At 41.1% G+C, this 15,290-nt stretch overlaps 1 protein-coding gene across 1 annotated transcript; it reads left to right on the top strand.

Moving 5' to 3' along the window:
* Positions 1-590: 590 nt before the first annotated feature.
* Positions 591-15,151, top strand: LOC143788841 (microtubule-associated serine/threonine-protein kinase 2-like). The gene is made up of 11 exons (XM_077278752.1): positions 591-746; positions 1,072-1,544; positions 1,645-1,777; positions 1,920-2,085; positions 2,237-2,335; positions 2,593-2,715; positions 2,869-2,978; positions 3,063-3,694; positions 4,010-4,098; positions 6,147-6,236; positions 15,132-15,151. Exons 2-11 carry the CDS (start codon positions 1,435-1,437, stop codon positions 15,149-15,151), a joined length of 1,572 nt encoding a protein of 523 aa, XP_077134867.1. The 5' UTR covers positions 591-746; positions 1,072-1,434.
* The last annotated feature ends 139 nt before the right edge of the window (positions 15,152-15,290 follow it).

Below are 15,290 nucleotides of genomic sequence, written 5' to 3'. Positions count from 1 at the left end.
GTATTTAAAAAATGTTGGCGTTTACTTCCATGAGAAATTGTAGGATGTATTGATATTGGAAGTTCCAGTTATCTGGGCCTTGTATTTTTGATCTCCATATACTCAGTATACACCATGTACGGGGGTCTTGTCACTTCCTTTATGATATGGATGTGTTATATAAGTGCTAATATAGACTGATACATGACGTCTTTCATTATTTTATCATTATTTTAGGAATAACTGTGCCGGCAAATACTGATGGTGGAATATGTGAGACACCAGAGATCATCCAGGAATCTGCCAGTGTAAGTATCAGAGGGACGTCTGCATATGATCAGGTGACGGGTGTGAGTTACACATCCCATATTATACCCCATATGACAATGGGATATCTCTGTTCTTATGCAGATCAGACCTATTATGTGTGACTATGGCATTATCATTCTGCCTCCTCGTTGTGATGTCCCTTATCCTCCCCTGCAGTACAATGATTTGTGTGTATGGGGCATATCCCCTTATAATATAAGAGGGTCTGTGGGGTCCGGCTTGTATCACGTCCTCTACATCTGCTGCAGCGTAATCAGCGGGGACATGATATAGAAGGGAGATGTTCCTGCATCTGGAGCTTTTACCTCCTGCAGCTTCTATGTCTTAATGTCATTTCTTATTCCTTTTTAGGCCTTGATCGGATCATTGATCCCAGGGAGAAATCCCTGTAAGAGCGACTATAACCCTATCAAGCTGATCAACTGTGGAGGTTTTGGGTGAGCTTTACTTTGGTGTAATATTTGTTTCTCAGGGCTCCTTATGCCGATGCCTATGTCTCTGTGCCCTGCCCGTGCAATGCTACCATAGAGAAATGATGAGTCCACATCACTGTCCACATCTAATTGTCTATTCAGGTCAGTTAGGATGTGACGTGGATGAGGACCTTCCATAGGTCATCATTTATGGGGTGGGATTTTATGGATTTCTAGTGATGGCCGCACATCTAGTACTAACCATCAGTACAGGAGATCACCTGATGAGGTCTATAGATGGACTGTTAGTAAGATTTCATAATAAATCATTTATTTCCCTCCTCTGCAGGGCCATCCACTTAGTTCGCCATACAGACACAAACAAGATATTTGCTATGAAGAAAATGAACAAGCCGAACCTGGATTCAAGGAGCCTGAAATGGGCCTTTGAGGAGAGGGACATCTCTATCTTCGCTGATTGTCCCTTTGTGGCCTCCATGTTCTGCTCGTTTCCTACTAAACTTCATCTGTGTATGGTCATGGAGTATGTACCAGGTAGGACACATCCAATGTATCTATATGCCATCCTGTCCCAATATCTCCGCTTATTTCACATTCACTCTCATCATGAGTAATTCACACTGTAACAAACCTTCACCTGTCGTATTTACTTTCTGCTGTAGGAGGAGACTGTGCCAATCTTCTAAACAACATGGGTTCTTTACCTATCACCTTGGCCCGTCTGTACATTGCAGAAACGGTGCTTGCTGTGGATTACCTGCACAGCTATGGTGTGGTGCACAGAGACCTGAAGCCTGCAAAGTAAGTGACCCTTGAGATATAAAAAAGGGGATGAAAGTTAGTGTTTGCTATACAGTGTATGGGTTATTACTTGGGGCTGACACCATCTTTTCTTTTACAGCCTCCTGATAACATCAACAGGACATATTAAAGTGACCGATTTTGGGGTTTCAAAAATCGGCCTTATGAGACCAACATCAAAACTCTACAAGGCTCCAACTACAGACATCACCAGAGAGTTCCTTGATAAAGAGGTCAGCTTTACTTACAGAATCTTGTACTTTACAAATCTCATCTCTTTCTCCTTCTCTAATAATTTATCATCACGTTTCCACTGATGTTAATTTTTGTAATTATATTTATTAATCATCATCTCATTCTTCTGTTGGCTTCCAGATAGCTGGCACCGCAAGTTACCTGGCCCCAGAAGTGATCCTAAAGAAGGGCTATGGCAGGCCTCTTGACTGGTGGTCAGTAGGGATCATCCTCTATCAGTTTATTTGTGGAAGAACACCATTTTATAGAGCTTCCAAACAGGAGATTTTACGCAGTATTGTCAGTGGTAAGTACAATAATCTGAAGGCTTGTCATGTCATTGTTATATGGGATGATTTGTTCTTTGGTGTAGTTTCTAGCTTTGTTAAGGAAATTTTTTTTTATAAAAATAAATTAATAGGTTTTCATTCCTTTAATACTCACTTTTTATTCAACAGATGAAATAATTTGGAGATCTAATTACTTTCCTCCACCCAATGCTCGGGGTATCATCACACAGCTGCTCAGAAAAAATCCAGAACAAAGACTTGGAACAGGTAATATTATAATAGTATTGTTAATGACTTATTACATCTCTATGACCAGACAAATGGTCATGTCTATAAAGATCAGCACTGAGTTTCTATACTCTATCAACTTGTCCATTCCCCATTCTTCACTCTACGATGTTCAGTATATTTCCTTCATGTCGGCTCTGTGACATCTTCAGTTCAGATTAATATAACCTGTACAGATACAGAGTAGTTTCTCTGACAATGATTGTATCAATTTCTGTCTTGTCTTCCTTTTCCAGGAGGAGCTAATGAGATCAAAATACATCCATTTCTGTGTGCCTTAGATTTTAACAACCTTCTAAGTCAAAAGCCTCTGTTCGTTCCTGATCTCAAATCAGACGAGGACACCCGCTACTTTAACAGTAAGTAAAATGAGACGTCATCTGCAGAAAACTGCTGTGTGTCTTTTCTTTCATTACATGTGACAATCAGTTACCATCATTATTAGTGATAACATGGTGACTGTCTGACCGGGTCTTATACTAATAATCTCTGATAACTCCTGTACTTTGCAGCTCGCATTGGGAATCACAAATTTAAGAATTCAGATGAGGAAGACACAAATGAGGACAATGACTGTCCAGAAATTAAAAACTTTGTATCATCTTCTCAAAAGTTTTCTAAAGTAAGTATGTGGTCAATAAAATGTATAACGCTATAATTACAAAAAACTTGGAAAATATATCTAATTCATATATCTGTGTTTTAGCTATATACAACCAATAACATGATGGTGACCAATGAAGACCCTATGTCACCTCCAGTGTGCTCCCCAGAGGACAGCGACCCTATGTCACCTCCAGTGTGCTCCCCAGAGGACAACACTATGTCACCTCCAGTGTGCTCCTCAGAGGACAGCAACACTATGTTACCTCCAGTGTGCTCTCCAGAGGACAGCGACATTATGCCACCTCCAGTGTGCTCTCCAGAGGACAGCGACCCTATGTCACCTCCAGTGTGCTCCCCAGAGGACAACAACACTATGTCACCTCCAGTGTGCTCTCCAGAGGACAGCGACATTATGCCACCTCCAGTGTGCTCCTCAGAGGACAGCAACACTATGTTACCTCCAGTGTGCTCTCCAGAGGACAGCGACATTATGCCACCTCCAGTGTGCTCCCCAGAGGACAACACTATGTCACCTCCAGTGTGCTCCTCAGAGGACAGCAACACTATGTTACCTCCAGTGTGCTCTCCAGAGGACAGCGACATTATGTCACCTCCAGTGTGCTCCCCAGAGGACAGCGACGTTATGTCACCTCCAGTGTGCTGCCAAGAGGACAGCGACATTATGTCACCTCCAGTGTGCTGCCAAGAGGACAGCGAAAAACACACAGACATGTGAGTAGATTATTATTATTATGAGGTTTGTTTCTGATGTATGTTCAGACACAAGTAACACAAATCTAAATCCAGCATCCACCACCCCATGATAACTGGTTTCTGAGCATATGGCTTGAGATAACCCAGAAGTATCAGTTGATCATTGTGGCCAGCCATTCATTTCCTGCTCATTACAGGCCAATATTACTACTTAGACTTTATTCTAGCTGGTAGATTGGGGTCCTGAGCAGGGTATCCCCTTCATGTTGTCCTAATTGGCCTTTCACTTTTGGTTTTTACTTGTAATTTACTTGACTTTCTTCTACCAAACAGGCAGAAAGAACATCGCCTTTCTAAATCTGATGATGACAATGAGTGTTTCAATGCTATAAACAGCGAGCCATCCTCGCCCTCATTATCAGGTATGTACCGGTTTATAGACCATCTTATTATAACCTGCAATATAAAGGTGTAATGTGAATTTGCACATGAAGGATCTGAAAATTACTTACTTTATTCCCGCTGCCCCCTGAGTATTCAATTTTTCGCTTTGTTAAAATCCATAATACAGATCTAGAATTATTGGCCTTTGTATTTATTGCTAATTTTTATGGTCTTTACAAAGGGGGCGGTGCTCCCAGTATTATCTGGGGCGTGTCTTCAGGATGCTCTGCTGTTTTATACTGTGAGCCACACCCCCATGGTAAAGAACATAATTAGCACTGACAAAAAAGACCCCCATCTCTGAAATCGTAAGAGGGATTTTAACAAAACCAAAATCGGACTACTCAGGTGAGCAGGGAGAATAAAGTAAGAGTGAATCTTGGATATTTATGACCTGGTGACGGGCCTTCTTTAAAGGGAACCTGTCACCCCCAAAATCGACGGTGAGCTAAGCCCATTGGCATCAGGGGCTTATCTTCAGTATTCTGTAATGCTGTAGATAAGCCCCCGATGTATCCTAAAAGATGAGAAAAACAGGTTAGATTATACTCACCTGGGCGGGCGGGCGGTCCGATCCGATTTGCGTCGCGGTCCGGGGCCTCCTATCTTCATAGGATGGCGTCCTCTTCTGGTCTTCACGCTACGGCTCCAGCGCAAGCGTACTTTGTATGCCCTCAACAGGGCAAAGTATGCCTGCGCCAGAGCGTGAAGACCAGAAGAGGACGTCATCTGATGAAGATGGGAGGCGCCGGACCGCGACACCCATCAGACCGGACCAGCAGCAGGACCACCCCTGGGTGAGTATAGTCTAACCTCTTTTTCTCATCTTTTAGGATACATCGGCGGCTTATCTACAGCATTACAGAATGCTGTAGATAAGGCCCTGATGCTGGTGGGCTTACCTCACCCTTGATTTTGGGGGTGACAGCTTCCCTTTAGGCCACGTGCACACGTTCAGTATTTTTCGCTTTTTTTTGCTATAAAAACGTGATAAAAACGCGAAAACAACGCTTACATATGCCTCCCATTATTTTCAGTGTATTCCGCATTTCTTGTGCAAATGTTGCATTTTTTTCCGCAAAAAAATCGCATTGCGGAAAAAAAAGCAACATGTTCATTAAATTTGCGGAATTGCGGGGATTCCGCACACCTAGGAATGCATTTATCTGCTTACTTCCCGCATGGGGCTGTGCACACCATGCGGGAAGTAAGCAGATCATGTTGGTTGGTACCCAGGGTGGAGGAGAGGAGACTCTCCTCCACGGACTGGGCACCATATAATTGGTAAAAAAAAAAAAAAGAATTAAAATAAAAAATACTCATATACTCACCTTCGATGGCCCCCGGAGTCTTCCCGCCTCTCAGCGGTGCATGCTGCCGCTTCTGTTCCTATAGATGGTGTGTGTGAAGGACCTGCGATGACGTCGCGGTCACGTGACCGTGACGCCATTGAAGGTCCTGCACACACACACACACACCATCTATAGGAACGGACACTGCTGAGGAGATCGGCTGTCTGCAGGTGAGTATAACCATTTTTTTTATTATTTTTAAACATTCTATCTTTTACTATTGATGCTGCATAGGCTGCATCTATAGTAAAAAGTTGGTCACACTTGTCAAACACTATGTTTGACAAGTGTGACCAACCTGTCAATTAGTTTTCCAAGCGATGCTACAGATCGCTTGGAAAACTTTAGCATTCTGCAAGCTAATTACGCTTGCAAAATGCTAAAAAAAACCGGGAAAAAAACGCAAAAAAAAAAAAAAGCAGATTTCTTGCAGAAATTTTCCGGTTTTCTTCAGGAAATTTCTGCAAGAAATGCTGATGTGTGCACATACCCTTAATGTTAGGGTACCGTCTCACAGTGGCACTTTGATCGCTACGACGGTACGATCCGTGACGTTCCAGCGATATCCAGAGAAGCTACAGGTGCATATTAACCAGTTTACATAACTCTGTGAAGATATAAAGATAATCCTTTAGGAGTTTATAATCAACATCTTTTTCTGACTTTTTCATTAGAATCTCCAGTTCAGGAGAGAAAGAAATCTGCAAAACAGCTAAGAAAAAAGCAAAAAACAGATAAAGTAGAAGAGGGGGAGAGAAGGCGAGGTAAGTGTGACCATAATCTCCATGTTGTATGATGTCAGTGAGAAGTCGTGTGGAGCAGATGTGATCTGTCAGCGGTGGCATTGTCACATGTATAACCGACAATGATCCGACCTCTGTATGGAGAAGATTCCTCTGCAGTCCGGTCACAGTGACAGCACAGTAGTGTCCTCTAATACGGAGTCCCATTACTTACATTAGTTTTACATCTTTTCTCATAGGTTCTACATTCCGTCGGTTGATATCATCCTGCCGGCGTGGTTTATCCAGGGCTGCTCGCACTATCAGAGATTGCTGCACTTTTGCCCGATGTCACCAGGGTACCTGAAACATCTCGAGGACAGAAAACTCGCAGATCTAGAGCCCTGATAAAAGTACAGCACATCCACCATAAATGCTGTACTTACGTAAAAGGACTTATACCATCTACCTGTGTCCATCTGACCAGGAAGAAACATCTGCAAAAGCCAAAGGCTCCTTCAAGAACATCTCTTCATCCATCCATTGTTAATAAAAATAATTATAATTGACCAATGTCCTTTTGAAGTTAATTGAATATTACTGACAATGATGACATATCAATACTAAATGTCTGATGGTTTGGACACCAAACAGGAGATTGCTGCTAGCTTTCCCATTAACCAGCTAAACCCCAGCAAAAAGCAGCGGAGAGGACCAGAAATTATGTTATGTACATAGTGCACTATAGAGGTCAGCATACCTGATGAACACAGTACTTTCTGTAGGAAGACGCTTCAGGGATATTTTTGTTAACCGTATATAAAGTAGTGAGCGGCTTCCATACAGAAGCCACCAGCAGAATGAACAGGTCACTTCCTTTAACCACTTCATAGTTTTCAAAGCCGGAAGCAGATAAAATAAGCTGAAAAAGACTGAAAGATACAGTATGCACAGCAAGTTGTTTTTACATTGCAGTGCATTTGTTTAATCATTTTAATTTTTGAGTGGTTTTCATAAAGGATCCAGGAGGAATCCACCTGAAAAAGACATTCTGTGCACATAGAGATTGGCAACATACCTAGGGGGAAACGTGTCCTGATCCACTGATTTTACAAGAACTCAGATGCTTTATCTATTTAAATTCTAGGTACAAGAACAGGTTGTATTCTGTGCTCTGCATCCTGGGGGTCCCAGCAGTCGCACTCCACCAGAAGCGTAGCTAAGGGTTCAAGGACAGGGAAGGAGAAACATCGGAGTGGGCCCCTAACTCGGTAACCTTGTGTGCAACTGTGGTCACACACCCTAAGGGCCAATACTCACTTGCGAGAAATTTGGATGAGTCTCGCACGGCAATACCCGGCACTGCACCCGGCACTCAGGAGCGGAGCGTGCGGCTGAATGTATTGCTATGTGGCCGCACGCTCTGATCTGAGTGCCGGGTATTGCTGTGCGAGACTCATCCAAGTTTCTCGCGAGTATGAGCCCTAATAGTGTGTATGGGGGAACCTCAGATGACCCCGCTGTTGCTGAAAATATATCTCTACAAAACCCAACCGATATTACTGCTATATAGTGACCATATAGTGATAGGTAACCGTACTGCAGAACATATCAACACTTATACTACAGTGATAGAAAGTTACTTATGATAACAGTGCCCATATAATAATACCCACCACTGGGTTACTTTCTGAATATTCTTCCCAGTAGGCCCCATATGGAATAGAGAGTGATGGTGAGAAACGAGAGCCCATTGGCGCTCCTTTTATTTGCCATCATTGCCACCTCATGCGAAACGCTCATTTCAGTAGTGCAAATGCTTTTCTGAAGCCAGGAAACATACACCCGACTTCAGAGACACATTGACACTGCCAAAATGAGTGGCACGCATGCGCTAGACTTGCATGAGCTGGCAATGAGGCTGGCTTGTGCAAGTTATGCTGATAACATGGGAAGAGAACTTACTAGTCTGTGGCAACTAATGCTAATCGACTAGTGAAAGACCTCATTAGCATAGGGAAAGTGAAGGTTAGAAATACTTTTTTAAAGCTTATATTTTATCTGAATTAAATTAAAAAAGGCTGGTTATACAGGAAGTTTAATCATACATTGGTGAATGCTGCCGGATTGAAGGGCATGGGGGACGTGACAGGTTCCTTATAAACCATTCGAGTGTTGCTTTAGCAGTATGCTTTGGGTCATGGTCTTTTTGGAAGGTGAACCTTCATCCCAGTCTCCAATGACTGACAAACCGGTTTTGATCAAGAATATCCCTGTATGTCGCACCATCCATCTTCTGCTCAACTCGGACCAGTTTCCCTGTTTCTAAAAATATCCCCACAGCATGATGCTACCACCATGTTTCACTTTGGGGATGGTGTTATTGGGGTGATGAGATGTGTTGGTTTGGTACCAGGAATATCGTTTACCTTGGTGGCCATGAATTTCAATTTTAGTTTCCTCTGACCACAGGATACCTTTGGGAGTCTCCCATGTGTCTTTTGGCAAACTCAAAACAAGCCTTACAATTTTTGCATGTAAATAAAGGCTTTCTTCTGTTCCTCTTCCATAAAGGCTACGTCTATGGAGTGTACAGGCTTCATCGCAAAAAGGGAGAATCCATGCCAATTTGTAGTTATTTGATTCCATAAATTCAATGTATGCTTATATTTTTTTCTCTTTGCTCACTTTAGACTATTCAGCGCTGATAAATCACAAACAAATCTGATTAAATATTTTTGTAAACACAGGTTGTAATGTAACAAAATATGTAAAAAGCCAAGGGGAGTGAATACTTTTGCAAACCATTGTACTGACGATAACAACATCACGTCTATAGTAATTAGTGCAACAGGTGTTTCCTAAAATAATTGTACACATTATGTGATTCTTCCCATGTGAGTGGCTCTTACTGGTCTTAAATATAGTCACAGTTTAAGGTGAATTATCTATATAACTAAATGCGTGTGATACGCCTGAAACGCGTCAGTGTTAAAACTATAACGAGCAGTTCCATGTTAACGAAGATATCAATAAAGATCTTTCTCCTGGAAGTGCAGATTCCGTTCCCTTTCTATACAGCAAACCAGCAGTGAAGTGGCTCCACATAACACATAAGTGGAGAACATGCTGAACACACGTCCAGCAAACCTTCAGACTTGTAAATCCTCAGTGTGTGCACACGCCGCCAGGATTCTCTGGTGCCGGCAGTGGTGGCCACAATTTTGCAGCTTATCTTACACTATGGCTGGTCCAAACAATGATAGCAGCTGTTACCATCTACCTCTCGTGTCTTCCCTCTTCCTCATAGATTGTGAGCTTGCGAGCAGCAGGGCCCTCATTCCTACTGGTATCTGTTTTGATCTTTGTTTATTGTTATGCTGTAATGTCTATTGTCTGTACAAATCCCCGCTATAATGTAAAGTGCTGCAGAATATGTTGGCGCTATATAAATATTATTATTAATTTATATACTGTATATCCGGCCACAGTCCAACTAGCAGTCTCCAGCATTGCTCAATTCACCTGTATTGTGTGAGGTCACATAGGTCTAGTCGGCACATGACCACAGGACTGGAAATTGCACAGTTGTGTTCATGCGCTCTCCCAGCGCTAGAGAATCCTGACAGTGAGAGGATTCACAAATCAGAAGTCACAAAGTGGGATGTCCTTATCCTGACCACCATACACCGTGACAACAGCACCCTTGTCACTGTTTGTGGGACCACAAGTCCCAAAGCCAGATTGTATCTTGGATTACAATCGGTACATGGGGGGGTGTGGATCTTTCAGATTAGGTCCTCCAACCACACAGTGCCATGCGAAAAGCCAATGTATGGTACAAAAAATTGGCCGTGCACATTGTACAGATGGCACTGTACAATGCTTTTGTGCTGTTCCGATCTGCAGGCAATACGGGGACCTTCCTTCAGTTTCAGGAGGAAGTCATCAAGGCCCTAATGTTTGGCACTCAGGGAGGTGAGGGTCCCAGTACTTCTGAATCTGATAGTGCCCGTATTGTCCCAGGTCAACATTTCCCAGGACAGGTTCCCCAAACAGCGAGGACAGGACGATCACAAAAACAGTGCAGAGTATGCTCCAAGAGAGGAATCCCAAAGGACACAATTTACCATTGTGAAACCTGCTCTGAGAAACCCGGCCTATGCATTAAGGATCGCTTCAAAGGGTACCACACGTCCACAAATTAATAAAATTTGTTTATACCCTGTTGACACAACACACTTTTATAAATCTGATGAACCCCGCACATCTTACATATAACACCACATTCTAAATTCATACACCAGTAAAACAAAAAGCATTATAATCAATACTATAAATCTATGCCTCTAGATAAATTCATTCAGGGGTGTAGATTCCAAAATGGGGTCACTTGTGAGGGGTTTCCACTGTTTAGGCACATCAGGGGCTCTGCAAACACAACATGACGCCTGCAGACCATTCCATCAAAAACTGCAATCCAAAACGTCACTCCTTCCATTCCGAGCCCTGCCATGCGCCCAAACAGTGGTTTTCCCCCACATACTCAAGAGAAATTGCACAACAACTTTTGTGGTCCATTTTCTCCTTTTTTTACTTGTGAAAATAAAAATATTGTTGCTGAAAAATCATTTTTGCGGAAAATGTGATTTTTTTGTTTCACGGCTCTACGTTCTAAACTACTGTGAAGCACCTGGTAGTTCAAAGTGCTCACCACATGGCTAGATAAGTCCCTTGAAGGTTCTAGTTTTCAAAATGGGGTCACTTGTGGCGGTTTTCCAATGTTTAGGCACATCAGGGGCTCTTCAAACACGACATGGCGTCCGCTATCAACTCCAATCAAATTTGCGTTCAAAAAGTCAAAAGGTGCTCCTTCCCTTCCGAGCCCTGCCGTGCACCCAAACAGTGGTTTTCCCCCATATATGGGATTTCAGCGTACTCAGGAGTAATTGCACAACAACGTTTGGGGTCCATTTTCTCCTTTTACAATTGTGAAAATAAAAAAAATTGTTGCTGAAAGATCATTTTTGTGACTAAAAATTTAAATGTTCATTTTTTTCCTTCTACGTTCCTTTAGCAGCTGTGGAGCACCTGAAGGGTTAATAAACTTCTTGAATGTGGTTTGGATCAGCTTGAGGGGTGCAGTTTTTAGAAATAAATAATGAGACCCAAAAAATTTTTAATTTGAGTAACCACTCACTGAAGGCTAATGAGGTATCTTTATTACAAAGGGGATTAAAATTCGCTCCGGCCACGAAATTTAATAAATTTCAGGCCTATATAGGCATTAAGCAATTTATGCGCAAACTGGCTATAAAAAAGCATTTTATTAAAAAAAGCCCGATTGATTTAAATCCAATCATTCATCAAGATGACCCACCAGGAGATACGTTTACCGATTTACGACCTAAATCAAAGTTTAACCCTTTAAATGAGTACTCACAAGCGTTTGAGGCTTTTCAAAAAAATGTTATTAGCGATATAAAAAAAGGAAGTGAAAAAAAAGTGTTCTCAAATTAAATACAATCTCTCATATAAAGAACGTTCTGCAATACAAGAATTACAACAAAAAAGTGACATTGTCATTCGTCCAGCCGATAAAGGGGGGGGGGGTATTGTCATTTTAGATCAAACACATTATGACAGGGAATCTCAACGCCTTTCAGGCGACACTAGGACATATAAGAAACTGTCATATGACCCAACAGAATATACGAATGATCTAAAAAAAACTCCTCACCCAAGGCCTAGAGGATGGATTTATAAATAAGCAAGAGTATGAGTATATATATACGCCATACCCAAGAATGGCCATATTTTACCATCTCCCTAAGATTCATAAAGACATGATTGATCCACCAGGCTGGCCCATTATTTCGGGCATCGGGAATCTAACCTCTAATTTGTCCCATTATGTGGACTGTTTCCTGCAAAAAGTGGTTCCTACATTACCAGCCTATTTGAAAGACAGTAAACATATCCTACAAATCCTCGGTAATTTGAATTGGCAGAACAAATATATATTAGGCACACTTGATGTATCCTCTTTATATACAGTGATACAACATGAGAAAGGTACAGAAGCAATGGGTCATTTTTTAAATACAGCAAAACAACTTTCTCCAGGAAAAGTAGAATTTTTAAAAGAATGCGCACTTTTTATTCTTACACAAACTTTTTTAAATATAAGGCGGACTACTATGCCCAGCAGTGGGGCACGGCCATGGGGACCAGATTCGCGCCGTTATGCGAACCTCTATGTAGGTAGGTGGGAGGATCTCCATATCTACCCGGGGGGTTCCCTGCGCGCTGGTCTGGCCCTATGGCTGCGTTTTATTGATGATGTATTTTTTATATGGGAAAATGATGAAGATTCATTAAACCAGTTTTTAATTGATATAAATAAAAACGATTTTTATCTGCAATTTTCGGCTACTACTAGTAAAACTAATATACATTTTTTTGGATCTTAATGTTTTTATCGATGAGGGCAAAATCCATACATCTACGTTCATTAAACCAACTGATTCTAACAGCTTCATTTCATTGGGCAGCTGCCATCTACCAAGATGGCTACTTAATGTCCCGCGTAGTCAATTTATGAGGTCAAATCGAAATTGTTCTAATAATGCAGATTATGTTAGGGAAACCAATACTCTTATTGATAAATTTTTAAATAAAGGTTATAACCATCAGCATTTATTAACAACACAGGGAATAGTTCAAGATATCCCCAGAGAACAACTTCTCCAGGACTCGATAAAAAATATTAAAGATAATAAAACAAATTCAATGTCTATTCCAATTATCACCCAATACAATTCTAATGTAAAAATGTTTAAAAAAATTGTTAATAAACATTGGTCTCTATTAAAGGATGATAAAGTGATTGGGGAGAAATTATCAGACCACCCTAGCTTTGTTTTCCGGAAAGCACGTAATTTAAGCACAATTATTGCCCCTACAACACGGAACTTTGTACAACCAAATATGAACGTGGGATACTTTAAACAATCCATAAAAGGTTTTTTTTCCTTGTCAGAAGTGCAAAATGTGTAAGTCCCTACATCTATCAAAGCAGAAGTTTGTGTCATCTCAGAATAACATTCATATACAGATCACAGATTTCATTACATGCACCACACAGGGGGTTATATACGCAATCGAGTGCCCCTGTAGAAAATTATATGTAGGGCGCACTAAACGCCCCCTTTGCAGAAGAATTAATGAGCATTTGCGCAACATAAAAAATAAATATGATGAACACCCCCTGTCCAAACACTTTGCAGCCTGCCATGGGGGATACTTGCAAGGGGTTAAAGTAACCGGCATAAAGGTGGTGAAAAAGGATTGGCGAAATGGGGACTATTTAAAACAGATGTCTAGAGAGGAAACAAGATTGATTTTTGAACTGGACACTCTCGAACCCAAGGGGTTAAATAATGAAGTGGAACTATTTGCTTTTGATTAATAACTTATGACTGATACACTGAGGGTATTTAAAGCCCCGTGACGCAGAGGGAGCCAACCCTGATGAAGGAATCCGTTGTCATTCCGAAACGCGTTGGTTATTGGCTCTTCTCACACGCCGTACTGCATACAGGGGCACCACGTGACCGGGTTAGTCACGTGACCCGAACGTCACGCAGGTCCTGCAATCTGCTGCTTAGTACAAGCGAAGCACCTCGAGCGCCTGTCACCGGCCGGGACAGCGCGCTCAGAAACTCTCCTGCAAGCCGTCAGTACAGGATTAAGGAGATAAGTAACATTCAATTGCTTACATTAAAAGGACATTTTGCTCCCGGAAACAGCGTGTACCTTAAATACAGGTACCTTAATCTAATAAGTCCTGCCGTTTTTATAACACTAATTTGGTAGATATTTCTACCACTGAGGCTCCACTTATTGTGCTTGATATATTTTTGTGCGCACCTGCAAACAGTAGAATTTTATATTAAGATTATCGCATACATCTTGCTAAAAAAGGGAATCTACTAAATACCTTGTTTTTTACCTTAGTTGAATCCATATACATTCCCCTGAAACTGCCTTTCTGAATATACAGCATCAGTCAACCTATTGCATACCAGCAAAAAAGGTAATCATTTACAATAACCCTTTGCATTTTGTGGTATCTTACAAGTGCATATATTTAAGCGCAGGTATATTATATATCTGTTTTTAGCTTTATTCTCCCATTGTGGTTTGGGATTATACTTGCAGCTGACCGTGTGCACCTGCACTAGCGCCGCTACAATATACCTATTATTTTTTTCAGTTTTTAGAATTGTATGAGTTTTGGGTATTTTCTTTCATATTGACCCCTCAAAGTGACTTCAAATGTGATGTAGTCCCCCAAAAAAATGGTTTTGTAAAATTTGTTGAAAAAAAATTAGAAAAGCGCTGGTTAACTTCCTCGTCAAAGCTGAAGCGAAACGCGCTTCGGGCCGTGCGCGTTCACCATTGGGGTATGTATGATCATGGCAATATAACACTGCAAGATGATCACGCCTGATGCACTGACACGGTGTGCACTTTAAAGGATTAGGCTATTTTGAATTTGATATCTCCCATTTTTACTTTATTTACATTATTTGGGTTAATTTAATATTTATGCACAGCGCTCACTATATTCTTAGTATCTATTTGATATATATTTTAGAAATGTAAAGTACCGAGTGCAGTTTAGCCTTCCCTGGAAACCCAATTACTATCTGATTTTCTGTATCGAATAAAACTATATTAGCACTGATCATCCTTTTACTGATTAAATCTATTGTAAATTTGATGTATATATTTATTGCCCATACCCTTATATGGTACCCTGCACTCTATTGCCACCTGGTGGTCTGTTCCCTAATTTTAATGTTGTGATTATTAACAATAAACTATATACTCTTTAGAAGATTTTTTTTGGTCTGTGTATTATATTTTTAGGTGTAGAATGTTTTGATTGATAGATACATGCCTCTATATTTTCTGGTTTGGTTTACTAACATAAAAAACCCTTAAGATTTGCAAGGAAATCTGTGCAATGTAAGTGAACATTTTAAAGTGACCAAAATCATTGAAATTCTTGCCAATGCGTAGCCCGAA

The sequence above is a fragment of the Ranitomeya variabilis genome, chromosome 8 (genome assembly GCF_051348905.1).
Source record: "Ranitomeya variabilis isolate aRanVar5 chromosome 8, aRanVar5.hap1, whole genome shotgun sequence".
Lineage (NCBI taxonomy): Eukaryota > Metazoa > Chordata > Amphibia > Anura > Dendrobatidae > Ranitomeya > Ranitomeya variabilis.
The sequence above is the reverse complement of the archived record's forward strand: the minus strand, read 5'-3'. Positions and strand labels throughout refer to the sequence as shown.